This window comes from Osmerus mordax, unplaced genomic scaffold (genome assembly GCF_038355195.1).
Source record: "Osmerus mordax isolate fOsmMor3 unplaced genomic scaffold, fOsmMor3.pri Scaffold_46, whole genome shotgun sequence".
In the NCBI taxonomy this organism is placed as follows: domain Eukaryota; kingdom Metazoa; phylum Chordata; class Actinopteri; order Osmeriformes; family Osmeridae; genus Osmerus; species Osmerus mordax.
Window position 1 is genome coordinate 16,669 of NW_027120603.1, and position 27,533 is coordinate 44,201.

The window sequence follows — 27,533 nt, forward strand, 5'->3', positions numbered from 1 at the left end:
TTTTGTGTGTATGTGTGTGTGCGTGTATTAAGTGCATGTGGGTGTGCATGTGTGTGTGCATGTGTATGTATGTATGTGCGTGTGTGTATGAGTGCATGTGTGTGTATGTGTGTTTATGTGTGTGTGAGGGGAGCAGGCTGGGGAGAAGGTGGAGGAATATTTCTTTATCTGAGAGAGTGGTTGATCAGGCAAGGAGCTCCAGTACAGCAGCTGGTCAGTAGGAGACAGTGATCAGAAGAGTGTGTATTCCAGTGTGACTCTCCACAGAAGAGTGTGTGTTCCAGTGTGACTCTCCACAGAAGAGTGTGTTCCAGTGTGACTCTCCACAGAAGAGTGTGTGTTCCAGTGTGACTCTCCACAGAAGAGTGTGTGTTCCAGTGTGACTCTCCACAGAAGTGTGTTCCAGTATGACTCTCCACAGAAATGATGGGACATTTTAAACAACACAACAACAACAACAACAACAACAACAACGACATATCTTCGCACGGGCGACAGCATTGGTTTTTAGGAGGAAGAACCCTGTCTTCTCTCGACCAGGACATTGGTGATGAAGACGAGCTTGTCAAGCAGATCGGCTACCTGCAGCTCAAGGACCTCCGGGTGATGTAGCCGTCACCGGCCTTCAGCGGGCAAACACACCCAGGAGGGAAGAGAGAGAGTGAGAGAGAGAGAGAAGGAGAAGGAGAAGGAGAGAAGGAGAGAGAGAGAAGGAGAGAGAGAGAGAGAGAGAAGGAGAGAAGGAGAGAGAGAGAAGGAGAGAGAGAGAGAGAGAGAGAGAGAGAGAGAGAGAGAGAGAAGGAGAGAGAAGGAGAGAGAAGGAGAGAGGGAGAGAGAGAGAGAGGGAGAAGGAGAGAGGGAGAGAGCGAGGGAGAGAGAGAGAGAGAGAGAGAGAGAGAGAGAGAGAGAGAGAGAGAGAGAGAAGGAGAACAAAAAAGGGAGGAACCAGGGGCGTTGTAGAAGAGGAATGAGTCCAGACGTGGAGACACCTCAATGATGGCTTCGGACGTGAAAGCTAAATAAAAGTTTATTCTTTTGACGGAAGCTTGGAGTGGAACACGCTGGGAAACACCTTTAATCGCGTGAGAAATGTCACGACCCCTCCAAGCTCCGCGCCCAAATGTTTATTTCATCATCAGAGAAAACTGACACCAAAATATTTACATACAGCCAGGAAAAAAAGGAGTTTGGGAGGAATGTTGCCCTGGAGATCAGAGAGCTGATTTCTATAATGGAGGCAGCTAGCAGCCCACAGACACTAACCCTCTGCTCCTACCACCTGAGTAGAGATCACAGTCCTTCTATCTCTCTCTACACACACACACACACACACACACACACACACACACACACACACACACACACACAACACACAAAAGCACACGCACACTCACACGCCACGCACGCACTCCACAAAGCTTTTGAAGTCCGTCTGGAAAGGCAAGTCGAATGAAGACTGAAGTGGGTGATGCCAGGTAGGGGAGGAAAGGGTCTTCAAACGGTTATCAATACAATTGGCTGTGCCAGGCGAGGCATTTTAACCTGTTTAGCGTGTTGGATGTCTGCTAACTGGATGTGAAGCCCACTCCCGACGGCACCTTCTGTGGTGTCGTCTTCACACACGCTGACGTGGGGGGTGGGGTGGGGGGGGGATAACGAGGACGGGGTACCGAGTCCCGGGCTAACCGCCTAACCGGGAAGAAGATCCATCACTATTGGCGGTCCCCAAACCGTAGCCGTAGCAACATCTCGCGTGAAAACAACACTTATTCCCAGACACACACATGGGATCAGACGGTATAGTGGGGGGGTGCTATCAATTTTGTGCAACTATAAGTAGGTTTTTAAACCCTGCTAGTCCCTCTCAAACCAGCCAGTGGGATTACGTCTCACTTGGCATTCTACCTGAATATTGTTCACCTGTTATAATAGGTTATGTTGATGTGGATCATTCACACACTGAATAAGATAAACTTAATCATCATCATACACATCATACACAACACTGAAAGACAAATTTATGTAGCCTATATTACTGTAAACTAAGATATGATGATAAAACAAAACGATTAAAATGAAATGTGACGTACTAAATGTGACGAAAATAACAGGAATAAAACCAAAACACAAATTACATTTCCAAATGAATGTAATACGAAACTCAAACAATAAAATTGATTTTAAAACAGCAATCAAGTCCCCCCCACCCCCCCAACACGATCGCAATCTAATTCCACCCAACCGCAGTCGACTTATACACCTGCACGAACGCGGAAACATGAAAAAGGGATCAACCGCTTTAATTACGGGGTCCTTCGCTCGACACAACAACAACAAGTCGTGCTGAAGAGTGGCACGCGCTTCCATCTTCAGGACGGAGCGCCGCAGAAAGAGGGAATACATGCATGAGAGAAACCTCCTGTCCTCTGCCAAGACGAGGAGCGGAGAGGAGAGGGTAGAGGAGAAGCCGTGTCTGCCAGTGATGTGGCAGAGGCATTAGGGACTGCTGCTGGCGAGCGATCAGGGCTGGCTCGGCGTGCCAGCGCCCCTCTGCACCCCCTGCGCCCCCCTGCACCCCCAGCGCCCCCCTGCACCCCTTGATCCTGTACAGAGGCGGGTCTCTGCAGGCCTGCGGGTGCCAAGGCCCGTCCCTCCCGACCTGGAACCCACATGGACGCATGAAAACACACAAACACTCGCTAGCTAGCGAGGTGTGCGTATCGAAACAGATGCGGGGCATAAATAGAAACTCTCGAATCTGAGGAGGATGGAGGCCGCAATCACACTCCCTCTCTCACACACACACACACACTCTCTCTCTCTTCCTCCTCTCTCTCTCTCTCTCTCTCTCACACACACACACACACAACACAACACAGTATTCACAGAGTATTCCAGCGGCTCTGACAGTCCGTACTAATCAGCCGCAGCAGTGAGGGGAGTGACAGGGAGACAGGCGGCATAGCGGCTGCAGTCCGGAGGTAATGAGAGCAGAGCAGGCAGACGGGACGACTGGAGCTCAGGACCGAACGGAGACCGGCTTTCTTCTGGGCAGGAACCGGAGGTTCCAATATAGACTACCTGCTCTCTGCGTTATGCCTGAACTAGATGGACCGGAAAGAGAGGGGTAGAGAGAGGAAGAAAGAGAGGTAGAGAGAGAGAAAGGTAGAGAGAGAGAGGTAGAGAGAGATAAAGAAAGAGAGAGGTAGAGAGAGAGGTAGAGAGAAAGAGAGAGAGAGGTAGAGAGAGAGGTAGAGAGGGAGAAAGATAGAGAGAGAGGTAGAGAGAGAGGTAGAGAGAGAAAAAGATAGAGAGAGAGGTAGAGAGAGAGAAAGACAGTCTGAGATGTAGGTAGACAGTGCAGGAGAGAGAGACAGAGGGGTAGAGAGAGATAGGGGTAGAATGAGTGCAGGAGAGAGAGGGGGATCAGGGTTGAGATACTTCTCAGGGCCCGATGCGTCTCCGTGCCCGACCCCTCAGAGGAGGTGTGCTGTGGAGACCACATTCTCTGGAGGTGTGCTGCGGAGACCACATTCTCTGGAGGTGTGTTGTGGAGACCACATTCTCTGGAGGTGTGTTGTGGAGACCACATTCTCTGGAGGTGTGCTGTGGAGACCACATTCTCTGGAGCTGTGCTGTGGAGACCACATTCTCTGGAGGTGTGTTGTGGAGACCACATTCTCTGGAGGTGTGCTGTGGAGACCACATTCTCTGGAGGTGTGCTGTGGAGACCACATTCTCTGGAGGTGTGTTGTGGAGACCACATTCTCTGGAGGTGTGCTGTGGAGACCACATTCTCTGGAGGTGTGCTGTGGAGACCACATTCTCTGGAGGTGTGTTGTGGAGACCACATTCTCTGGAGGTGTGCTGTGGAGACCACATTCTCTGGAGGTGTGCTGTGGAGACCACATTCTCTGGAGGTGTGCTGTGGAGACCACATTCTCTGGAGGTGTGCTGTGGAGACCACATTCTCTGGAGGTGTGTTGTGGAGACCACATTCTCTGGAGGTGTGCTGTGGAGACCACATTCTCTGGAGGTGTGCTGTGGAGACCACATTCTCTGGAGGTGTGAGGAGGGGTGAGAGAAGGGAGAGAGGGCAGGGGAAGATACAGCACAGCTGGGGAGGGAAGAGAGAAGAGTAGTTCTGTCATCTGACATGCTGTGGGGGGGGGGGGGGGGGGGGTAGGGAGGCAGGAGTCAGTGTGTTTGGGGGGGTGGAGGGTAAAGATAGACATCTTGATATGAGGACCTAGGCAGTGCGTAAAAAACACCACACACAGGGGACACACACAGGCAAGTCACAATAGGGTAATTACACCTCCCCGGTGACACGTAGTAGCTGTTTAGGGGACACACACACACACACACACACACAGCTCCAGGAGAGACAGGCTGGACACTGAGAGAAACATAGAGATGAAAAGGAAGGTGAGTAGAGAGGAGGAGACGCTCTCCGATGACCCTGGAGCTGCCAAACATCGCGGCCTCTCTGTGCCTCTTAAGTTCCCCTCCACCCACGGACACCCTCCTGTACTCCTGCCTGGAAAGTACACGACTGTTTCCAGGGAAGACATCCGCCTGCTCTGGTTTGTTTTCCAAGGACAACTCGACATTCGACGGTCTCACTGTATAGTTTAACCCCATCAGGCAGGGCTGAGCCCGGTGTTCACCATCCGCCCCCAAGCTCAGGGGACGGATGGTGAAGTCCAGGGCAGTGTTCAGCTCTCAGACCAGTCTCCTGGAGTTTAGTTTCGTTCTGTACAGTACACACCAGTTTGACGTTCGATTGAGCATCAATCTGAAGTAATTAACTCAAAGCCTCAAGTTTACCGGCAAAGCAACATTTCACTTTGACGAAAAGAAAAAAAATATATAATAATAAATGGGAAAACGGGTAGAAAAGAAGAAACTTATTGTTTTTGATATGAGATCTATTCCCTGGGTGGCCAGTGACTTGATATATCTGTGACTGCCTTGCTATTTGCACTGTTTTCGGCATGTTTTCTCTGGCTGTGATTGAGCGCTGCTATTTTCACGTGTGGAGAGCTGTTTCAGGACCACGAGGCTAACGTCTGTTTGATCAAAGTTTATGTGAAATTTCCAAAGGCCTCCGGAGGGAGCCTGTGTTTATGAACTGTAATAAAAAGAGTCATTTTGACGGCATGACCCTGGTGCAGCGGCAGGGGGGGATTTGGTTATGTCTCTGTTTGCAAGAGAGGAGCTATACACTCTGAGCTCACGAGAGATCTCAGAGAGACAGGGAGCGAGATGAAGAGAGGGGGGGGGGGGAGGGAGGGAGGGAGGGGGAGAGAAGGGGGGAGGGAGGGAGGGAGGGAGGGAGGGGAGAGAGGGGGGAAAGGAGAGAGGGAGGGAGAGGGAGAGAGAGAGGGAGGCAGGGAGGGAGCAAGTGAGAGAAAGGGAAGGAGGGAGTGAGAGAAAGGGAGAGAGATGGAGGTGAGGAGGAGGGCTCTAACATCCCTGTGTTCTCTAAGCAGCCAGCCAACAGCTCTTAATGAAACACTTTAGATCCGCCCAGTCACCTTACAGCACGCTGCATTAGCGTTTTCCTCACAAACCTGTTCATTTGAATTTAACACACATCAATGGAAATGAATGTACATAAGCTCTTAAAAGTCATCCTTTTTCATCGTTGAGGGAAAAAAAGATTGAAAAGGAAATATGTGGTCTTTTCTTCAATGTAGCAATGTTATGAGAAAACTGTTATCAATAGGTGGTTCAAGTAACCTTTCAAAAAATCAAATAATGTTGACCTTTTTTCTTGTCGATAAAATCTAATCCTCTAGCTTTGAGTGGTATATATGGTTGCTCAATTCTATCAGAACTGTAATGAACACATTATTGGTCTCCACACTGAATAGCTTAGCGGTTGGCTAAAAGCACACATTGATATGGTAAAATACAACCGTAAATGCAAAGTTCTACCTTCCTCAAACATCCCACTATGTAACAATTGTGGCCACATGCCATTAAATTATGGATATTATCATGGCTACATCCTCCAGCCTATATTGACTGTGTTTTGATGAGAGACTTGTGGAGGGAAAACCAAAGACACCCCATTAGATTAGCGTCTGGAACAGGTGCGATTGTGAAATGTAACTGACTAAAGAGTGCAGCGCAGTCTCAGAAATAGGGCCGTGTGGTGTGTCTAAACAAGCGGACCCCCAGGTCAGTCAAACTGGAAGATCCACAGGAAGCTGCTTCCCTTTGCTGTGTGACTTACCGCAGGTCTGGAGAAATCACTGCTGTTTGCTGTACAACACAACACACACACACACCACAACACACCACAACACACACACACACACCAGAGTCCGTGAGCACTCCAGAACAGCAGGAGCAGGAAGGGGGCTGTGAGAACGCCGTCTGAAGACGTGGAAAGACGTGGAAAACAAGACAAACTAGCTCTCGTAAACGGCAACAGGAACAGGAGACAGAGTTGAGGTGGTTTTAATAAACGACGCAACACTCGACGTGGAGGATATTATTGCCTCGTTATGTTCGATTTTTGTGTGCTTCGTGTGTGCACGCTTAGCAACAGAACTCACACTTGGATGTTTACTTGTGAGGTGTGTGTGTGTGTGTGTGTGTGTGTGTGTGTGGTAGCTAGATATATTCCTGTCAGGTAGCACCACACAGACACACATATTCACAAACAGACATATAACACACACACTACGCAGACACACGCACACACACACAGCACACACACACAAAGATATGCAGTACACGCACACACATACATATAACACACACTCACGTAGATACACAGCACAGACACACACAGATAGGGCCTGGATTATTGAGGTGGCATCAAACTAGAATAATAAAGCAGGATCTTAAGATTTTAATAAGAATAAAATGAAAGAGTTACTATCGAGGGGCCAGCAGGGTTAATCCCTTCAATATTACTGAAAATATAAAAGGATAAAACCAAGAGGAGGGGAGAGCTGGATAGAGAGAGGGAGGGATGAAGAGAGAGAGAGGGAGGGAAAGAGACAGGGGGGGTAGGAGGGGGAGAGAGAGAGAGAGTATGAGAGAAAGAGAGAGAAGGGGAGATGAAGAGAGTGAGAGGGAGAGAAAGAGACAGAGGGGTAGGAGGGGGAGAGAGAGAGAGAGAGAGTATGAGAGAAAAAGAGAGAGTAGAAGGAGAGAGAGAGAGAGAGAGAGAGAAAGAGAGAGAAGGAGAGATGAAGAGAGAGAGAGAGAGAGAGAGAGAGAGAGAGAGAGAGAGAGAGAGAGAGAGAGATGAAGAGAGAGAGAGAGAGAGAGAGAGAGAGAGAGAGAGAGAGAGAGAGAGAGAGAGAGAGAGAGAGAGAGATGAAGAGAGAGATGGGTTGAGGGGAAGAACCCTATTCTAAACACCATCCATGGTGTGGATGGTGTTTAGAATAGGAGGCAAAACACTCACAGTCAGATCACAATTAACAAGTATTTATTATTTTTTAAATAAACTCTCCACTGTCTCCTGTTCCTCATACACAGACCCTATATAGCTTGACTGGGTTCCGTCGCTGTTCTACCCGGGCAGAGCAGGCAGAACAACGTGCTTGAGTACCAGTCCTAGTTCCACCGCATATTTCCAATGTCAGAGCACGTGCACATACAGCAGATGGTACGAAGCAGTTGGCACGAGCGAAGTGAGCGTGAATATCTGTTTACTAATAACCCTTTAATTACTTCAGATGGGCAATAGGATCAAACAGCCAGACTCACAGAGGAATCGCCCTTAAATGAGAACGGACAGGAAAAGGACGCCAGGGCCTTATGCTACCAGATAGACGTCTGACGTGGTTTTTATTTATTTATCTGCGCCTTAAAAAAGGTCTAGTTTTCAGTCTCGGTTGCCGTTTGAATCCCAGTATCCCGCAGTTGATATCAAATGGGTTTTAAAAGGAAAGAGATCGAAAGAGAGAACAAGACAGATAAGAAACTCACTGTAAATAGGCAACATCCGCCAGCAGCTTGCAACTGCTGTAATAACGGATGGGAAATCCCTGCTGTGGGTAAATGTCATGAAAAATTCCTTCATCTGCCAGGATAACGCTAACCTTCTCCATTTTGTTCCACTGAACCCACCTCTCAGCAAATATGTTACAAAGACGAGCACCATCTCCGTCTCTCTCTCTCTCTGTCTCTCTCCGCGAGTCGAGACTCTCTCAGGCGGCCATGCTGGCAGCCGCTACTCTCTCCTGGCTCTCGTGTTTTTATTACGTGAACGGGGAACGAATTCCTGCCCTTTTCGTACGGAGCGAAAGCGTACGTTTTAATGACGAGACCTTTACTTTTGAATAACGACCACAGAGGGGAAAAAAATAAATTGCTGTTCAAAAGGAGATATTACTCTCGGCATTGTGGGATTGCAGAGGCTTGGGGGCACTGAGGGGGACATCCCAAACCAATCTGTATAAATTAAGATATAAATAACCTCATATAAGGGTAGCATTACTGGGCGTGCTTGAGTGCTCATGCACATGTCTAAACGTATGCATGGAAGTGTGGTGTGCAGCGTGTGTGTGTGTGTGTGTGTGTGTGCGCGCAACCCGTGAGCTGCGTGTCCTCAGGTGGAAGAGCAAGCGTGTGTGTGCATGCGTGTGTGTGTGTGATCAGTGTGTGTGCATGTGTGTGTGTGTGTGATCAGTGTGTGTGAATCCCATTCAAGTGTAAAACAAACAGAGCGCTGTCTTTGTGGGAGCGGAGCTGGCCTGGTTATTGTGTTCTCTCCCCCAGGATCTCCGTAAAGACCCCCCAGCCCCGCTCTCCCTCCCCGGCCATCCTGCCATCCGGGCCCCACAGCCTGCTGGGACAGCGCTGCTCAGGACCCGCAAGGAAATTAAAAGGGGATTAAGACTGGCTGACACTTTGTGGCCGATTACTCATTTATTTCAGTGCGTGGCGGAGGGTGGCGGGTGGAGGATGGAGGGTGGCGGGGCTGGGCAGTGTCGTGTCTTGGCTGTGAGGAGGGGAAGGGTGGAGCATGGAGGAGGGACCTCTAAGGACTTTACCGGAAGGCTCCGCTGGTCTTAAAACAGAGGCTTCTGTGTTCACGTGCTGTCGTACGTTTTCTCAAGAGCCTCAAAAGCAATATATCGAGATCCCGATCACAAACATGGCATCCAAATCAGTTACCGCCCTATCAATTCTAACTCACACACAGGATTAATTATTTCGTCTGCCCATGCTGTATTCCAACCCTAGCCCGGAATGGTTCGCTTGACCCGATGTTAGTTTCCTCAAGGGTCACAATGACTCTTGCTTAGAGACTTGTTGCTCTTGTGGTTAGTGGTAACTGTTTTAAATTTTTGTTCTCGCTGTGATATATTGTTTTTATTATTGTTGCTTGCTTTTTTCCACAGGTACACTTACAGCGGTTCATGTTGTTTAATTGTAACTTGTTTAACTACATGCTCTTATGGTTCTTCCCTTTGGCACTTACTTTGGTTGTTCACAATGTGTGCTTCATGTTTTGGGCTATGTTTTGTGGCTATCTTGTTATTATGATCAGTGACCTATGCACTTTGTAAAGCTCTCTCTTGGAAGTCGCTTTGGATAAAAGCGTCTGCTAAATGAATAAATGTAAATGTAAATGTGATAATGGCGACCACGATCAAACCATCCCAGAGAGGACAACACGAAGGACAGATGCTGTATTAGGTTTTCTAATTAGGGAAGTATGTTTGTAATTAATAGATATTACCGGCGGATCATCTTCCAGCCCAGCATCCCCAGAAACCTGCCAGGCGGAGGCAGGGAACTCAGTCTCCCATAGTGCCTCTCTTCTGGGACGCGAACAGGAGTGACAGCATCCTGGGGCTCGCGTCTGAAGCAGGGAGACAGTTAGCATCAGCGCTAACGCAGACATATATATATATATATATATATATATATATTATATATATATAAAAAATATGCACACTTAAAGAATATATACACACACAACAGTCTGTTACACGACTCATGAACACACCCGTAAGCTTGCGTGAGCGATGTGAATGTTGATCTTCAGACTCGTAGCTACCGCCGATCGAAAACCGAAAACGTGTTGTGGTAGGGACCATCCTCTGTTGTGGGGAGGGGCTTGCTCCTTCTGGTCTCTCTCTGCAGCCAGGGTGTGTGTGAGGGTGTGTGTGTGTGGTGTGTGAGGGGCGGTGTGTGAGGTAAGGTGTGAGCAGAGAGGTGTGGAGAGGCAGTGTGAGGTATGTGTGTGTGAGGTATGGTGTGTGGTGTGTGAGGTGAGGTACAGTGTGTGTGTGTGGTGTTGTGTGTGAGGTAAGGTGTGAGGAGTGAGGTGTGTAGGGGCGTGTGAGGTATGTGTGTGTGAGGTATGTGTGTGGTGTGTGAGGTGAGGTACAGTGTGTGTGTGGTGTTGTGTGTGAGGTACAGTGTGTGTGTGTGGTGTTGTGTGTGAGGTAAGGTGTGGGGAGTGAGGTGTGGAGGGGCGTGTGACTCAGGAGTTATCAATTATCCAGAGCCCGGTGTCTCTCGGCTGTCTCCAGATCTGGTGTTAAATGAAGTTGTCAGTGCTGTCTCTGCGATTCCCCCCGTCACCGAGCGAGACTCTGATGCAGGCTGACGGCCGCGCTCCGGAGCCCCTCGCCGGCTGCCGCCACGCATCTCGCCTGCAATTCATCAGCTCGGAGCATGCCGGCCTGGTGCCATCCACGCCAGCACGAACAGACTCACACCGCGCCGAGCCAGAGCCAGCCCACGCCTGGAAGAGAGGGGGATGTGGGGGGGGAGAGAGAGAGGGGGAGAGAGATGGGGGGGGAGTGAAGAGAGGGGGGAGAGAGAGAGGGAGAGAGATGGGGGGGAGTGAGAGAGGGGGAGAGAGGGGGAGAGAGACGGAGGGGGAGAGAGAGAGGGAGAGAGACGGAGGGGGAGGGAGAGAGGGGAGAGGGAGAGAGAGACGGAGGGAGAGAGAGAGAAAGAGGAGAGGAAGGGAAGGGGAGGGAGAGACGGATCACCTTCCAAAAGACCCACAGTAGAGGACAGAATTCTGAGGACTTTTGCCCCCAGTGGCTGGAGTAGTGTGTGTGTGTGTGGCCTTGTTTATTCATGTGTATGTGGTGTATGTTTTGGAGAGAAATGGAGAGAAAACCAGTGGCGAAGAGGGAGAGATAAAGAAACAAGGGAACAGCTGTGAGAGAGAGAGAGAGAGAGAGAGAGAGAGAGAGAGAGAGAGAGAGAGAGAATAAAGCTGAGAGAGAAATTGAGGGAGAGATAATGAGCAAGGAGAGAGAATGACAGAGAGGAAGTAGAGAGGCAGAGAGGGAGGAAGGGGAGAGGCAAAAAGGGATGGAGAGAGAGGATAGAGGAAGAGAAAGAGGGAGGATGGAAGGAGAGAGAGAGGGAGGATGGAGGGAGAGAGAGGGAGGATGGAGGGAGAGAGAGAGGGAGGATAGAGGGAGAAAGAGGAAGGATGGAGGGAGAGAGAGGGAGGATGGAGGGGAGAGAGAGAGAAGGGGGAGAAGGCAGGCAGGGACAGTGAAGGGTGATGTCTGGGTTGGGTACAGCGAGCCAGACAGTCCGCCAGGCCTCTGGTCCTCAGGTTAGGGCAGAGAATGTGGGCCAGCGGCAGGCTGGGTCTAGACCTCTTACCTCCTGCTCTCCAGCTGCACGCACAAACACCATGGAGATGAAGGGCACAGGGACCACTACAGTATCAGAGAGGAGGAGGGGGAGAGAGAGAGGCAGAGAAAGAGAGGGAGAGAGAGAGGGAGAGAGAGAGGGAGAGGGGGGACAGGACCAGACGGCAGGGTGACAGTAATAATAGATAACTGTAAAACAGCGGGTCGCTAAGCTCTCTGTGCTTAAGTATTTATTTGTGATAAATAGTAATGATGGCACACTTACAAAGCACTTGTTTAATACGGAACGGCTCGAGACGCGAGGATCGCTTTCCCTCGTCCTTAACCGAGCACACAGACTGAGACACGCGGGGCGATGCCTGGTCCAGCCCAGCACCCCACACCCAAAACACTTGCCATCCCTTTTCACTGCCACGGCCCTGAATAATACATTAAACGCCATTCTGAGATATTAACCTACTTATTATCACAGAAAGCTATTCGATTCAAGTCGATTTGGTTGCCGTTCAATGCTGCCCAGCTGTCCCAGTTTGGCCCTGTAACCTAAATAAACCCAGTCCTCCCCTCCTCTCACAACATGCGCCGGGAAAGGGAATAAACCACTGCTTTTATACTTCAAAGGACTCCAATCAGAGTTGTTGTTATTTTTCACCATGAATCAAGCAATTATTCGATCCCGAGGATGATAATGAGCACACGATGACCTTGCTCATAACGAGTCTTTCTTTCATGTGTGCTTTCCCGGGCTAATTTAAGTGCAACAGTGCTTAATCTTTCTCCAAAGGCAGCAAAACTCTGGTGTCTCCTCAGTGTGAGGACGTCTCCTGCTAACAAGCCGAGGCCCTGGTGATGTAGAGCTGGCGTGGGCTTGGCCGGCTACGGATCAAGCAGTCGTAACCTCCTGTTCCTGGGATAAGCTTCAGTTGGGTCTGCAGGGAATCTTTAAACAGGGAGGTGAGGGAGGGAGAGAGAGGGAGAGAGGGGGAGAGAGAGTGGGGAAGGGGGGGGGAGAGAGAGAGAGTGGGAGAGAGGGAGAGAGGGGGAGAGAGTGGGGGAGAGAGACGGAAAGAGAGAGTGGGGGAGAGGGGAAGAGTGGGGGAGAGGGGGAGAGTGAGAGAGAGTGGGAGAGAGGGAGAGAGAGAGAGAGGGGGGAAGAGAGAGAGAGAGGGGGAGAGAGGGAGAGAGAGTGGGGGAGAGAGACGGAAAGAAAGAGAGAGTGGGGGAGAGGGGAAGAGTGGGGGAGAGGGGGAGAGAGTGGGAGAGAGGGAGAGAGAGAGAGAGAGGGGGGAAGAGAGAGAGAAGCAACAAGACAGGTGAAGTATGAAGGTGTGGAGAGGGGAGGGGTGCGGGGGTGAGGGGTCGGATAGGGGTGTAGGGGGGAGGAGGGGTAGGGGGGGCAGACCCATGCCTCTGGGTGACGATGGCACCCCTATCACCACGGTGACGTGCCTGAACGGGGCGCAGGGGGGAGGGGGGACCGGGTGAGCTCCTGCGCTTAATTGGGCACTCAAATGTTACCAGGTCCCTTCCCACGGCTCAGAGGTGACACGCGGCCAAGACAGACAGAGAGAGGGAGGGGGGAGAGAGGGAGAGGGAGAGAGAGATAGAGAGAGAGAGGGAGAGAGAGAGGGAGAGGGCCCCCAGTGTGGGAGAGGAGGAGGGCATGAGGGGAGAGGAAATGGAGCAGAGGCTTTAGCACCTCTTCGGGCCAGGTTTTCTCTCTCTCTCTCTCTCTCTCTCTGGAGAGGAAGGATGGAGGGAGAGATGGTACATTTGGTGTCTAGCTGTGCCAAATATGACATGGCGAAATTAACCCCTCAGTGATGGGAATCTGGGTCCTGGAGTACGACAGAAAGGTCAATCTGAACTTGTGTTAACATCTCAAGGCTGTAGCATAAGGATTACCATAAACATAGTTCACTATACCGTCATTATTTCCTTGTTTTATGTCTTAGGCTGATTCATCTTAACAGTACAGCTCTTTTAAGACAGAATCAAGCGTCTGTTCTTATAACCAAGCCTTAGCATGAATCACTCAAACATTTATTTAATTAATCTACTACGCTAACTATTTCAATTTCAAAAACTGCGTCCGAGGAACATTCGCATGCCGCATTTCACCAGAGAACGGCACGTTTTCACTCATAATCTCCATCCTCTCACCTCGAGGTAACAATGGCGATCCTCAGGATGACGAGAGGAAGAAGCCTGGCGGGAATCGCCCAACGACCCACTCGAAAACCTCGTTCTTTTTTCCAGTTCATCAAAGCTCAGGGCCCGCTAATCCCTCCCTTATATAAATAGCTCTTTGGTGGAGCGGGGTGGCTGCTGCATGGGGCTCTAACCCTTCTGTCCTACTGAATCTACAGCCAGGATAAACTGTGTTGTTGGATTGGCACATCGCGCTGCCATGGGCCCTCCGCTGGGTTGTTCGCCAGTACAGATGGAGGGCAGAGACGACCGATGCCAGCTTGTCAGTCGGATTAAAACGACTCATTTATTCACTGAAGTATCGCGCAAAGCGACTGGGCCAAAGCAGGGTGAGGCAGAGGGGGAGAAAGAGGGTCAGATATCGGGGAGAGGGGGAGAGAGAGAAGGGGGGGGGGGGGTTTGAAAGGGGAAAATTGGTCTTCACCTTAACTCTCCCTTATCCCTCCCTCTTGTCCTGCCCTCTCTCTCTCTCTCCTGCCCCCAATCGCTGTCTCGCTCACTTTCCCTCCCACTCTCTCTTTCCCTCCTACTCCCTATCTCTTCCTCCTTCTTTTTCTCCCCCTCCCTCCCTCACTCTCTCCTTCCCACTCCCTCCCTCTCTTTCCCACTCCCGATCCCTCTCCTCCTCTCTCCCACTCCCACTCCCTCTCCTCCTCTCTCCCACTCCCACTCCCTCCCTCTCTTTCCCACTCCCACTCCCTCTCCTCCTCTCTCCCTCTCCACTGGTTACTTATCTTTCTGTGGCTGCCAGAAGCCATTACGGTGGTGTACGGAAGGCTGCTGGTGGGGAGGCAGCCCCCAGAGCCCTGGTGACAGATTGCCTCTCGGCGTTGGTGGCGGAGGAGGTGAGGGAGGAAAGCGATTGGCTCAGATGGTCAGGAAGTGGGCACTGAGGGATGGCGAAGGGAAGAGGGAGGAGGATTGGGAGGAGGGAGGGTGAGAGAGGAGGGGGAGGAGGGAGAGAGGAGGGGGAGGGAGGTTGAGGAGGATGGGAGGAGGGAGAGAGGAGGGGGTGGGAGGTTCAAGAGGAAGATGGAGGAGGGGGAGGGAGGTTCAGGAGGATGGGATGGAGGATAGAGGAGGGGAGGGAGGTTGAGGAGGAAGATGGAGGAGGGGGAGGAGGGAGGAGGATGAGAGAGGAGGGGGAGGAGGGAGGAGGAGGATGAGAGAGGAGGGGGACAGAGTCAGAGAGAGGATGACAAGAGCCAGCTGTGTGACCTTTGGTACTAGGTGAGTTACTTAAAGGGGCACGGGCCCTGGTCTTAAGAGCGTGCCTGGCTCTGCGGTGGCGGGTTGAACACGGATGCCAGGGCAGCGCGGAGGGCAGGGGTGGGTCCTCTGGCTAGGCCCTGCTGCTGCACCTCTCAACCCCAGCAGGCGCGGGGCGGAGAGGAGAGGTGGAGGACGAGCGCAGGCATCCACTGACAGAGCCTCGCTCCTGTCCAGCCCGGACACGCTGCCTCCAAGTCTGGTCTCGTCTGCTCTCGTCTGCTCTCGTCTGCTCTCGTCTGCTCTCGTCTGGTCTCGTCTGCTCTCGTCTGCTCTCGTCTGGTCTCGTCTGCTCTCGTCTGGTCTCGTCTGGTCTCGTCTGGTGTCGTCAGGTCTCGTCAGGTCTCGTCTGGTCTCGTCTGAGCTCGTCTGAGCTCCTGGACCAGAACAGAAACACATTCGACCTCTGTGAAGGTTAGACGAACTTCGAGGCAGTCAGAAGGACAAGTCCTGGGATGGTAAAACTAAACGCTGGTACTCGAAAATGCCCAAGATAAACCTTTAGAATTTTGTCTCCTGGATTTATTCAGGGATTAAATTGAATTAAGAGACTTGGGCAAGCGGCAATGTAGTCAAGGGCAACACGAAAAGGTTACCGTGGGAACGGTCACAGAATGCAATCTTCCATCCCATAATGCCACACTCTTGGGTCACTGTCAGGCCAAGTGTGTGTGTGTGTGTGTGTGTGTGTGGCAGGGGGGCAGCGCTTGGTGCTTAGAATGGTTTTATCGGGTCTAATTACTCCCGATAGCTGTAATTTACAGGTTGACAGCGGGGAGAAATCGGCGAGATTCACACGTCCGCGGGTCAGCATCTGTCGCCGTTAATGCGCCGCGCTCTCTGCCTGGCCGCTTGCTGCCTGGCCGCTCGCTGGCCGGTCGAGGTAAACAACGGAGGGCGTGTGACAGATTAGCCGCGCGGGCTAAAGGACCTTCCACTGACACACCATTCCTCTCGCTCCGCGAGTGTGTTTCGCGGCAGCTGTCACCAATAAAACGGAAAAGCGGGAGGCGGGGGGGGGGGGGGGGGGGGGGGAGGCGGGGGGGAGCTTTTGTTCCAGTTCCAGAGAGGTGGGTGGTGGAGGAGGGAGGGGAGGTGGAGGAGGGAGGGAGAGGTGGAGGAGGAGGGGGAGGTGGAGGAAGAGAGGAGCACTTGAAAGGGGGCGGTTTAGTGAGAGTGACCTGTTTAAAAGTCTGTCCTCACTTTTTAATGGAGTATTAGAAGGAAAAACCAGGGCAGGCTGGCGTCAAACTGCATTTTTCTGCTGACTTCGTGGTAATTACCTGCTTCACTTCCTGTTTTTAGGTCTGCTTTACAAATTGCAGGTGTCACCCTGAAGCGATAAATTTAGTTCCATTTGCATCTGCGTGTGTGGTACTGCAAGGTTTACCAGAGGGGAAGTATCAACACAGGGCAGTGTGCTCTCAGTCATACTGCACTGCAGTCCCTCCGCAACTACTGTACAGCACACTCCCCCTCCCCTCCCATCCCTCCTCCCATCCCTCCCCCCCTCTTCTCCCTCCTCCCCTCCCTTGTGGTTCTGCTCCCTGCTCCCACGCAGCTCAGAGAGGAGGCAGAGAGGAGGCAGAGAGGAGCCAGAGAGGAGCCAGAGAGGAGCCAGAGAGGAGGCAGAGAGGAGGCAGAGAGGAGGCAGAGAGGAGCCAGAGAGGAGCCAGAGAGGAGCCAGAGAGGAGGCAGAGAGGAGCCAGAGAGGAGCCAGAGAGGAGCCAGAGAGGAGCCAGAGAGGAGGCAGAGAGGAGCCAGAGAGGAGGCAGAGAGGAGCCAGAGAGGAGGCAGAGAGGAGCCAGAGAGGAGGCAGAGAGGAGCCAGAGAGGAGGCAGAGAGGAGGCAGAGAGGAGGCAGAGAGGAGGCAGAGAGGAGGCAGAGAGGGCTGGTGGGCTGCAGTCTCCGTCTGTCCACCTCCCCTCGCTGCCTCGCTGCCCGCTCGAGTCTCCTGGATCCTGGCACAGCAACTTCTCCTTGACCTCCAACTGGAGGACATCGTCTCACTTCCTGTTTCTCAGAGTTTCAGACTTCCTGTTTCTCTGTGTTTTAGACACAACAGCCAGTGGAGGATTGGACGACCAAAAGTAAAAACAGCAAAAAAAAAAAAAAGGTTTAAACTTTTTTTTGACATAAAAAAAAAAATTCAGGCTAGCTGAGGCCGACTAACCTTGACAAACCGCGACAACTGTCACCGGATTGTGCCTGAGGCTGTTACTGGCTCTACCCCGGTGGTCTGGCTGTGCCTCTGCTCTCCTCTGCTCCTCTCTGCTCCTCTCTGCTCCCTCCATCACCACACCCATCCGTTACGCCGGGGAGGGGAGCAGGAGAGCCACGGGTCTGGCCTTGTCCTGTCTCACATCGAACAGGAGACCGCTGCCTCTGCCTGCCAACCTCCAGGGCCGCAACCTGCCCACAAGTGCCATATGGGCGGCCCAGCCCCATTCCATTAGCAGGGCCCGAACAGAGGTGGGAGCAGGGCCAGGCTCTGGGCCTCCTGGCACTGCCACAGGGCATGCCCTGCCCACCGCCAGCTGCCCAGACCAGGCCTGGAGGGAGGCGGGCTGCCGCCCATCACCTGCCTCTCCCAGCCACCACCCAGCAACGACACACTGGCTGTGGGGGACGGGGAAATAGAGATTATCAATCAATCAATCAAACTTTTTGAACGCATTTCATACCAGGAGGCAACAGAATGTGCTTCACAAAGACCGGACACTTACAGATTACAGGTACAGATTACTGTTGAGCAAAATGGAAAATAAGGGATCTGGGGAGGATCGTGGGGGGGCGCGGAGATCTCAGTCTTACCTCTCTACCAGACAGCGTGATGAGATGTGGCTGTAGCTGCAGCTGGCAAGCGCTGGATGACAGACGATTCATGGTGGTTTAATTTAGTGTTGTGTCGGGTCGTAACGATGCTTCAGGTCCCTGGGCCTCCTCGTCCTGCGTGTCGGGTTTTATTTGTGAGGCTGAAGGAGCACAGAGTGATGGGAGCAGAGGTCAGAGGTCAAGGCCAGTTGATGGGCATCATTAGGAGGGGGAGAAAGAGAGGGAAACGTCCAGAGGAGGGAGGGAAGGGAGGGATGGGGGAGAGATGAGGAGGAAGGGATGGGAGAAAGGGATGGCGGAGGGAGGGGAGAGAGGGATGGGGGAGAGATGGGAGGGGAGGGGAGAGATGGGAGGGAGGGTTGGGGGAGGGAGGGAGGGGAGAGAGGGATGGGAGGAAGGGATGGCGGAGGGAGGGAGAACGAGGAGAGGATGAGATGTTTAGCGCATCGCATGGGAATGTCCGTGCGCCTCCACAGCCTGTTCCTGCCACAGGACCCCAGGCCTTTTTTAATTAATCATCAAAGGGGATGAATTATTCAGCCATTATCACTGTGGATTTATAGAATGGCTGGTTTGTCTCCCAGGAAGTTCTCCCACAATCAATTTCCATGTTTCCTCTAATAAGCTACAGTTCCAGTGAGAGATACACACAGTTTTGCATGAACTGAACATTATTAGCACACCCTTGTATTGGCTTACTCTCTTACCCTGGAAACCTACCCTGATTTCCCTTTTAGCTAAAGGTATTTTTTTTATCAGCTGCCCATTTAAAAAGCCATGGTACACTTTACAATCGTGTAATCTAGACTTTCAATGTGTATCACAAAGTATTTATGATATCAAACTGAAAATACGACAATTTATTGTTACAAAAGTGTCTGTGTATACAAAGTTTGATTGGATATGACATTGGATCACCTTGCAGATTCTGGGGACGTCCCTTACTGCAGCGGGGGTAAACACACCCGGCACAAGCCGAACCGAGCGTCTTGTTTCCTACTGCTTCAAAATCATTGACTTCTCATTGAAGGAGGACTTCCAGTGGCTAGCGAGGCCTGCCCACTGCGCGTGTCAATCTTGCCCACGCTACAATAGACCACGTCAGGGTGGGACGGGGGGGGAGTAGGGGGGGGGGGGGAGTAGGGTCTGGTCTCGTCTGGTTCTCCTCCAAACCCAACCCTCGGTAAACTCAGGGGAAGGAGCAGCGCTGATCGGTAGCAACACCTGTCAGGTAAGGCTTTCGCAGTTGACGGCACATGAGGTGCGCCGGAGCCTCCGCTACGCCGGCTAATCTCCGCCGTGCCAGCCCGCTGGGCGCTGCCAGGCTCACGAGGGATGGCTGTGGGAACGCGGAGGAACGATCCGCGTTGATGTGCTCTAAATACATTTCATTATCGTCGCAGTGATGACGCCGCTGATTGTGTGTACTTGGTAACGCGCCGCGGCGGCGCCCCTGGGGGAGTTGTCTTGGCGACTGAATGATTAAAACACATATGAACCGTCCGTCAAAACCTCCCTGTGAAGAATTGACCGAACTCATGTAGCTAGCTCTTCTGACACTGACACTGCGAGGGGCTTGTCAACGGAGGGCGAGGCGAACGTATTAAGAGGAGAAAAACCTCACAGGTTAACATGACAGCAGGTGGATATTAACAATGCAGGGATTCGACCTTAACTGACCTAAATTCTTTAACACAGCCCTTCAACATTGCCCTACACTCTATTATAGCCTACATAAGGGTATACGGCTCCGATTCATTCGTTTTATTTTATTTTATTCGGTTTCATACTTTGAATGAAGCAAGGTTTGAATTATTATTGTGCCTGGTGTCTACCATGGGCAGGGTGTCTAGCTGCTGAGGGGACAAGGAGTGAATAGAGTTTTTGTGACAGCGTTTGATGAATGTTTAATCCAACATTCCCATACATGCCTGGTTGGGATCATCCCCAGTCAAAACCAGTCAAACAGACACAGCAGGTGTTTGAAATATTCATTCACTACACGGTTCATTAACAATGAAACGTACCAAGGACCCCCTTTTTAATTTATTCATTTCGATTATCGAAACAAAAGACTGAAAAATGGTAGACTAAATCACGCCACGCTATTCTGGATTTGTCTCAGAGATTTGTAACAATTTGTTTTGTGACAAATAACTGTGCCGGTTGAAATCCCGCTGTCTTCTCAGAGAGAAAGAGAGAGAGACAGAGAGAAAGAGGGAGATGCACGCTTGCTGTGAGAGAGGCAGGCTTTCCTGATACGGCTGCAACAAATCACTCCCTCTCTCTCTCTCTCCATCCCTTCTTCATCAGACCCACGACTGTTTGACCTTTGACCAGTCCAGGAGAGCAGTGCGGCTCACGCTGTTGTGTCTCGGAGACAGAAGTGTGCGTGCGTACGCGTGTATGCGTGTGTGATCGTTTTTATATTAATGATCTCACTTGGTGAGGTGTATTAGTCAGATTAAATGACTGATTTCCATCTTGTCATGGAAGGACTTGTTAATGATCTCGTCAAGAGTGGGCTAATTAAAGTCATTACATCACACGATTACTCACCGAGCCTTGAAGTTAACTGAATGTGGGTGAGATTTGCTATGATAGGCTAATGCACAATTACAATATCCTAAATTAGGCTAATACATAAAATATTTTTTTTCTTTCAAATATTGTTATGATATTATTTTACGGTGTCAGCACAGCTACGGTACATAAAATATCCATGGAGTTTCGGATTCAAATATGCAAAACTCAAACAAACACGAGTCCAAACACAGTCCAGCCAAGAGCCGTCCCGCGCCAGCCCCCTGGCTCCCGTCAAACAACGTCACTTCCTGGAAATGCGTGAGAACAATGGCGTCTTCCAGTCCAAACGGTGCTCTGGGGGATGCAAATACAGAACGGCGGCTGAAACTCGAACCCGACAATGATCCGTCGGTGGAAGATCTCGGGCCAGTGGTCAAAAGAGACCCGGTTATTAAGCTTATGTCCACGGTCACTGGTCTAGAGCCGCTGTCATGGTCAGAAGATCACCGACTCTCCGCCTCCACCGCCTCTGGGATCGCCTTGATGGAGGTTGTTTGCGATGTTCACAGTAAAAATCAGAACTTGGTGCTTCACCGAACACACATTCCATTACCGGACAAAGTGTGCGAGTTGAAGGTAAATGTGCAAAAGTTGCCGTTGCTTTTTTCCTACATTTGTAGCAGGTTGTCGGTTTAATAAGTAGCTAGCTAGCTAGCTAGCCTGCTAGAGTAGAGTACAGCTTGTCACGCTGTTGTTGTTTACATCCAGCTCACTAGCAAAATACCTCGCGAGAGACAGCAGTGAAACGCGAATGTTGCACACGAGATCACTGACATGAGATCTTAGCTGTTTTCAGGTCAAATATAAAAGAAAATATTAGGGTTTTCTTTGACCGGTGTTGTGTCGAACTCTGTTTCCCCTTCGATTTCTGTTCCCTCAACATCTGCCTCGCCACAGTGTTAATAAACGTTTGTCGGTTCGTACGTCAGAAAAGTAGAAAGTTCTTTGAAAGAGAATGACATTTGTGAGGACTAAGAGCTTTCTTTTGAAACAAATCCATTGCGTATGAAGTACAAAAAGAAAACAAGTACTTAACCCTTGTGCTGCCTTCGGGTCACATGACCCAAAGGTTCATAACGAACCATTGTTGTGTTTACTCAATTTTACCCAATACAAAAACAAATAAAAATAATTTTCTTTTAACCTTCGCAATGTGGGGGGTCTGAGACAGCCCAACGATTAAAAGAAAATGCTTCACTTTGTTTTTGTAGGCGGTAAAGTTGTCGCAATACGACGGTGGGTCACAATGACTGATGGGTCAGAATGACCCGAAGATAACACAAGGGTTAAGTAGTAGGAAAAGGCATAAATACATTTTTTTACAAGAAACCCCCGCGAAAAATGTAAGAATTAAAGAATAAAACATGCATAGAACACGCCTGTATCATTGTTTGACTAAAACCGTGCCGCATGTGTCCAGGTGGGCCCAGAGGCAGAGCTAGAGAAAGCCAGAGAGAAGTTCTCCTTCTCCCCCGACCCCTCCATAAGCCAGCCCTTCATGCTGGACCGTGTCATCAACACCACCAGCGCAGCCCCCAAGGGCATCCTCTACTGCAGCTGGTCCCCGATGGGCTGCGATGCCAACGGCCGCTGCCTCCTCGCCCGTCTCTCCCTGGACCACAGGCTGACCATCCACAGCAGCCAGAAGCGCCTGCAGTGGTCCACGCTGGTCGACCTCACCCAGGTGTACGGGGAGAGCCTGGAGGGCCGGGGATATTCCCCGCAGGAGGGGGAGGCCCCCTGCGGAGCCGGCCTGGCCGACCTGGAGGAGCTGCAGAGGCGTTTCCGCATGCAGACGGCGGTCCGGGCGGAGTGGTCGAGCGTGTGCACCACCCAGCATGTCCAGACCAACAACGAGTGCAAGGACGTGGAGACGGTGCTGCTGGCCGTGCTGATGGAGAGCGGGGACCTGGTGGTCTGGCAGTTCCGCCTGCCCTTCCTGGGGAAGGACTCTGTGCTGTCCTGCAACACGCTGCGCTCCGGGGTGAGCGCCCCCAGCGTGCTGGCCTGGTGGGAGTACGAGCACAGCGGGAGGAAGATGAGCGGGCTGATCGTGGGCAGCGCCGTTGGCCCCGTCAAGATCCTGCCCGTCAACCTGAAGGCGGTGAAGGGCTACTTCACCCTGCGGCAGCCCGTGGTCCTGTGGCACGACACCGACCAGATCCCCGTCCACAACATCAAGTGCCTGGCTCTCCTTCACCCCGTGCAGAAGTGTAACTGCAGCCTGGTTGTGGCGGCCAGGGGCTGCTACGTGTTCTGGTGCCTGCTGGTCATCTCCAAGTCGGGCCTCAGCGTCCAGAACTCCCACGTCACCGGGCTGCACTCCCTCCCCATCATCGCCATGACGGCGGCCCGGCAAGGCGGGTCCGTCTACACCTGCTCGCTGGACGGAGCCGTCAAGAAGCTCACGCCCATCTTCAGCGACCAGAGCCTGTCCTTCCGCCAGGAGGACATCAGCCTCCCGGAGGGACTGCGAGGGAGGAGGCTGTACGGGGCGTCCGTCAGCCCCAACGGAGCCTACCTGGCCCTGGTGAGCTCCGAGGGCCTGCTCAACGGCCTGCACCCCGTCAACCGGCCCTGCCAGGTGAACTTCATCACCCTGAAGAAGGCGGAGGACGCGGGGGTGGAGCTGCTGGAGGCGTCGCCGCCGAGCCTGTTCAGGCAGGCCGACCTGCTGGACCTGGTGAGGTGGCACGTGCTGAGGGACAGGCAGATCCCTCCGCCCCTGCAGGCTGAGCTGGACAGGAAGCTGGACGCCACGGGCTCCGCCTACCTGTGGCGGCTCAAGCTCTTCTTGGCACGGGTGCTCTACCAGTCGCTGAGGGCGGCGCCGGCTGAGGCGCGGTGGAGACCCTCGCACGAGGACACCAAGGTGTTCGTGGGGGACGAGGAGGAGGAGGGGGACGAGGGAGAGGGAGGTGAGGAAGGAGGAGGTGGTGGTGAGAGAGGAGGAGGAGGAGGAAGAGAGAGAGGAGGGGGGGGGGTGTTGAACCTGCTGTCCCGGGAGCCCAAAGTGTCGGAGGAGAGGATCAGCGAGGTGCTGGCGTGGATCGAGTCTGTGGAGGCTCACCTGACCAGGGAGCACATGAAAAGGGTCCTGGGGGAGGTGTACCTCCACACCTGGATCACTGAGAACACCTCCATCCCAACCATGGGTGTGTGTGACTTCCTGTCCAAAGACCCCAGCTACGACGACAGGGCTGCCAAGGTAGGAGGTCTTGAGCAAACCAACACGACACGTTTGGGTATATCAGAGGGTTCTTGTGGTGCTGTGGGAGCCTCTGCTTGGTGACGTGTGATCGTGAAATCTAGTCCGTTTGCTATTTTACCGAACCGAATTCAATGAATTGTTTAGCACTAATCTTGTGTAAGCTGTAGTCTCGTAGTCTCTCTCACCTCAAGTTTGTGTGCGTGTGTTTGTGTCACTCTACCTCAGGTGTTGATAGGTCACATCCAGAAGAAGATGAACAAGCAGACGTTTCCAGAGTACTGCAGCCTGTGTAAGGAGGTCCTGCCCTTCAAGGACAGCAAACAAGCTGTGTGCATCAACGGACACGTGTGGTTCAGGTACACAACAGTTACCCTCTGCTACACTACAGTTACCCTCTGCTACACTACAGTTACCCTCTGCTACACAACAGTTACCCTCTGCTACACAACAGTTACCCTCTGCTACACTACAGTTACCCTCTGCTACACTACAGTTACCCTCTGCTACACTACAGTTACCCTCTGCTACACTACAGTTACCCTCTGCTACACTACCGTTACACTGCAGATATTTTTGTAGAAACTTTCTTTCCAAAATATCTTTCCAACCTTTCAAAAGTTTGTTTTGACTTTTTTTTTTCTAAACTTTTTTCACACACAGTGAGAGGAGAACAGAGAAGCCTAAAACAGAGTAGAGTAAAGCAGAGCAGAGCACAATAAAGTACAGTACAGTTTAGTAGAGTCCTCATCAAGTACTCATCAATGAAGCAAACTTTGTTGGGGAAACTTTAGTTCAAAAATATCCTTCCAACCTTTCAAAGCTTTTTTGTTTTAGAATAACAAAACATTTCTTTGTTACACTACCATTACACTACAGTCATGACACATGTTGCTCCACACACACATGTAGCTCCAAACACGCTTCACAGCAGCCAGTTACCGGCTAGTGTTGGAGCAGTGGGAGGGTGCTCTGAGAGGCAGAGTTACAGCCTGTGGACTGACGTCTTTCCTAAGCTCCCAGGCACCGCACATGGAGGAACGTAAATATCTTGATGCCAAATGCCATTTTGGACGGTTTATTTATTTTCCTAGCCTAGTAATCAAGCCACCCACCTTTTGATATTTACCCATGTACCTCCCCCCTCTCCCTCCCCCCCTCTCCCTCCCCCCCCCCCCCCCCCTCCCCCCCTCCATCTGATTCCAAACCTCTCCCTCACCTCTACACACCCCCTGGCTGGGTGGTATGTGCTGCCCCTAGTGGCCGTCGGTGATGTGGAGCTTTGGAGCTGGTTCTCCCAGGTTGTGACAGATTTCCAGTCTCCTCCTCAGCCCTAAGGTGTGTGTGTGTGTGTGTGTGTGTGTGTGTGTGTCTCTCCGGCAGGTGTGTGTTGTCGTACCAGACCTGCCAGACCTTCTCCTACAGACGCTGCCTGCTGCAGGACAGCATAGCCAGGATGCCTGTGCCTGAGGGTGAGAACTCACCTTCCCTCTCTCTCTCTCTCTCTCTCTCTCTCTCTCTCTCTCTCTCTCTTTCTGTCTCTCTCTCTCTCTCTCTTTCTGTCTCTCTCTCTCTCTCTCTCTCTCTCTCCCTCTCTCTCTCTGTCTTTCTTTCTTTATCTCTCTCTCTCTCTCTCTCTCTTTCTGTCTCTCTCTCTCTCTCTCTCTCTCCCTCTCTCTCTCTGTCTTTCTTTCTTTATCTCTCTCTCACTCCTGCTTTCTGCTTTAGACCCAGACTGGATCAAGAGGATTCTGCAAGGCCCCTGTACCTTCTGTGACTCTCCTCTCTTCTAGAACCGGGGAACACTCTCCTCATCTAGAACTGGAGAACACTCCTCATCTAGAACCGGGGAACACTCTCCTCATCTACAACCGGGGAACACTCTCCTCATCTAGAACTGGAGAATACTCTGCTCATCTAGAACTGGAGAATACTCTCCTCATCTAGAACTGGAGAATACTCTCTCCTCATCTAGAACTGGAGAATACTCTCCTCATCTAGAACTGGAGAATACTCTCCTCATCTAGAACTGGAGAATACTCTCCTCATCTAGAACTGGAGAATACTCTCTCCTCATCTAGAACCGGAGAATATCTCCTCATCTAGAATCAGAGAATATCTCTCCTCATCTAGAATCAGAGAATATCTCTCCTCATCTAGAACCGGAGAATATCTCTCCTCATCTAGAACCGGAGAATATCTCTCCTCATCTAGAACCGGAGAATATCTCTCCTCATCTAGAACCGGAGAATATCTCCTCATCTAGAACCAGAGAATATCTCTCCTCATCTAGAACCGGAGAACAGACTTCAGTTGGACAAAGACTGGCTGCATTTCCGTTTAGGCAGGATGGACAATTTTGACAACAGACACCACAATCCCCTCCATTTTTACGTTCCTAAGAATCTCCTAGATTTATATCTGTGTATATTTAATGTACAAAAAAATAACGTGACCTTTTATTTCTAAGAAAAAACACAATAAAGGCTTTGAAAGAACTCTTGTAACTTCATTTAATGAGAGAAGCGAAGCGAACGTGTTCAGATGTTTTTCCCCCCCAGTAAGAGTTCAAGACTCTATTTTTAATCTACCTCGTTCTACTAATCTCAACTGTATTTCTGGACGTTTGCAAGATCCTCTTTATTGCTAGCAAAGGAGGAGATGAAGTGTTAGACCTATTTTAGTCTTTCCATTAGAGACCAATAAATACATACTGCATTCTGTGGATATGTGGAAAAATCTCAGCGTATCCATATTTTAATTGGCAGTGTAAAACAATTTCCATTCTGTGGAAAAGAGACAAAAAAGAAGAAACCCAGCGCCTCTCAGTCATTCTCTTAGATAAAGACTTCCGCTGGTGACAGAGAGAGGGGGGAGGGACGAGCGAGAGGGAAGAGGGACGAGCGAGAGGGAGGAGAGTGTGTTTAAGACTGACGTGGGGTCTCTCCTGGGAAACTGCTCTAATGAGATTCAGCAGTAATGAGGGACAGAGGCAGAGGCTGCCTGCTCTAATCAAGTGGGGTTACAGAGCATGTTGTTAAATACAATTAACCCCTTTTTATTTGGGGGTTGTGTGGGGGGCTGAGGGGGAGGGGGGTCAAGGGAGCCGGGGGGGATAGATCTGCACCTCCGTGTGTTCCCCATCCCTCCTTTCGCCTCATCTGCCTTTCCAGGAGACATGGAGGTCATCGCCCGGTGATCAAAGATGGAGAGTCACCCGATCCAACTCCATCACGTCCTCTCTCTCTTCCCCTGGCTCAGCCCCGATGAGGGCGAGAGAGGGCGCTTGTCCCTTCTGGTGTCACAGGAGATGATAGCCTGCCCCGAGGCTAGGAGGCGGATGAGGCCTGGGTCTCCAGCCCCTGGGTCTCCAGCCCCTGCGGCTCGATGAGAGGCGCTCGTTTCTTTGTGTTTAGTTTTTTTTTATACCCACAATCCACCTTTCCTTCAGCAATACAGGAATCCAAACTATCCGACGTGAAATGTGTGAGAATGCCCTGTCGAAATGTTCCCTTTTCAAACGTTTCATCTGTCGTCACTCTATGATGCCGGTCGAAGCCCCAGGACGAATGAATCCTGACGAGCGAGGGACAAGACGGGTGGTTTGGTTTGCGTCAGCGCTAACTAACACATCAGCTGCCCTTTCAATTAGCTTCTCAGCTCGGGTTTGGCACTCGCTAATCGTCTTGTTTGTAGAAGCAGAAGTTACCGTTCAGGTAGTGATGCTTTAGTCACGGATAGGTGGAGAGCAGAAATGCTAAAGAGGTCGGCTGTTTGGTTGAACCTCCTCCTTCTTTAATATAATAAACTGTCAA

General features: G+C 51.3%; 1 protein-coding gene across 1 annotated transcript; it reads left to right on the forward strand.

Moving 5' to 3' along the window:
* The first annotated feature begins 20,777 nt into the window (after nucleotides 1-20,777).
* Nucleotides 20,778-26,205, forward strand: gtf3c4 (general transcription factor IIIC, polypeptide 4). The gene is made up of 5 exons (XM_067232242.1): nucleotides 20,778-21,086; nucleotides 21,931-23,718; nucleotides 23,947-24,077; nucleotides 25,102-25,190; nucleotides 25,447-26,205. Exons 1-5 carry the CDS (start codon nucleotides 20,778-20,780, stop codon nucleotides 25,509-25,511), a joined length of 2,382 nt encoding a protein of 793 aa, XP_067088343.1. The 3' UTR covers nucleotides 25,512-26,205.
* The last annotated feature ends 1,328 nt before the right edge of the window (nucleotides 26,206-27,533 follow it).

Excerpts from the sequence above, each read along its gene's own strand:
- gtf3c4 (XM_067232242.1), top strand. The coding sequence starts at position 20,778 with ATGGCGTCTTCCAGTCCAAACGGTGCTCTGGGGGATGCAAATACAGAA. Across the intron at positions 21,087-21,930 it reads ACAAAGTGTGCGAGTTGAAG|GTGGGCCCAGAGGCAGAGCT; the intron begins GTAAATGTGCAA and ends GCATGTGTCCAG. Across the intron at positions 23,719-23,946 it reads ACGACGACAGGGCTGCCAAG|GTGTTGATAGGTCACATCCA; the intron begins GTAGGAGGTCTT and ends ACTCTACCTCAG.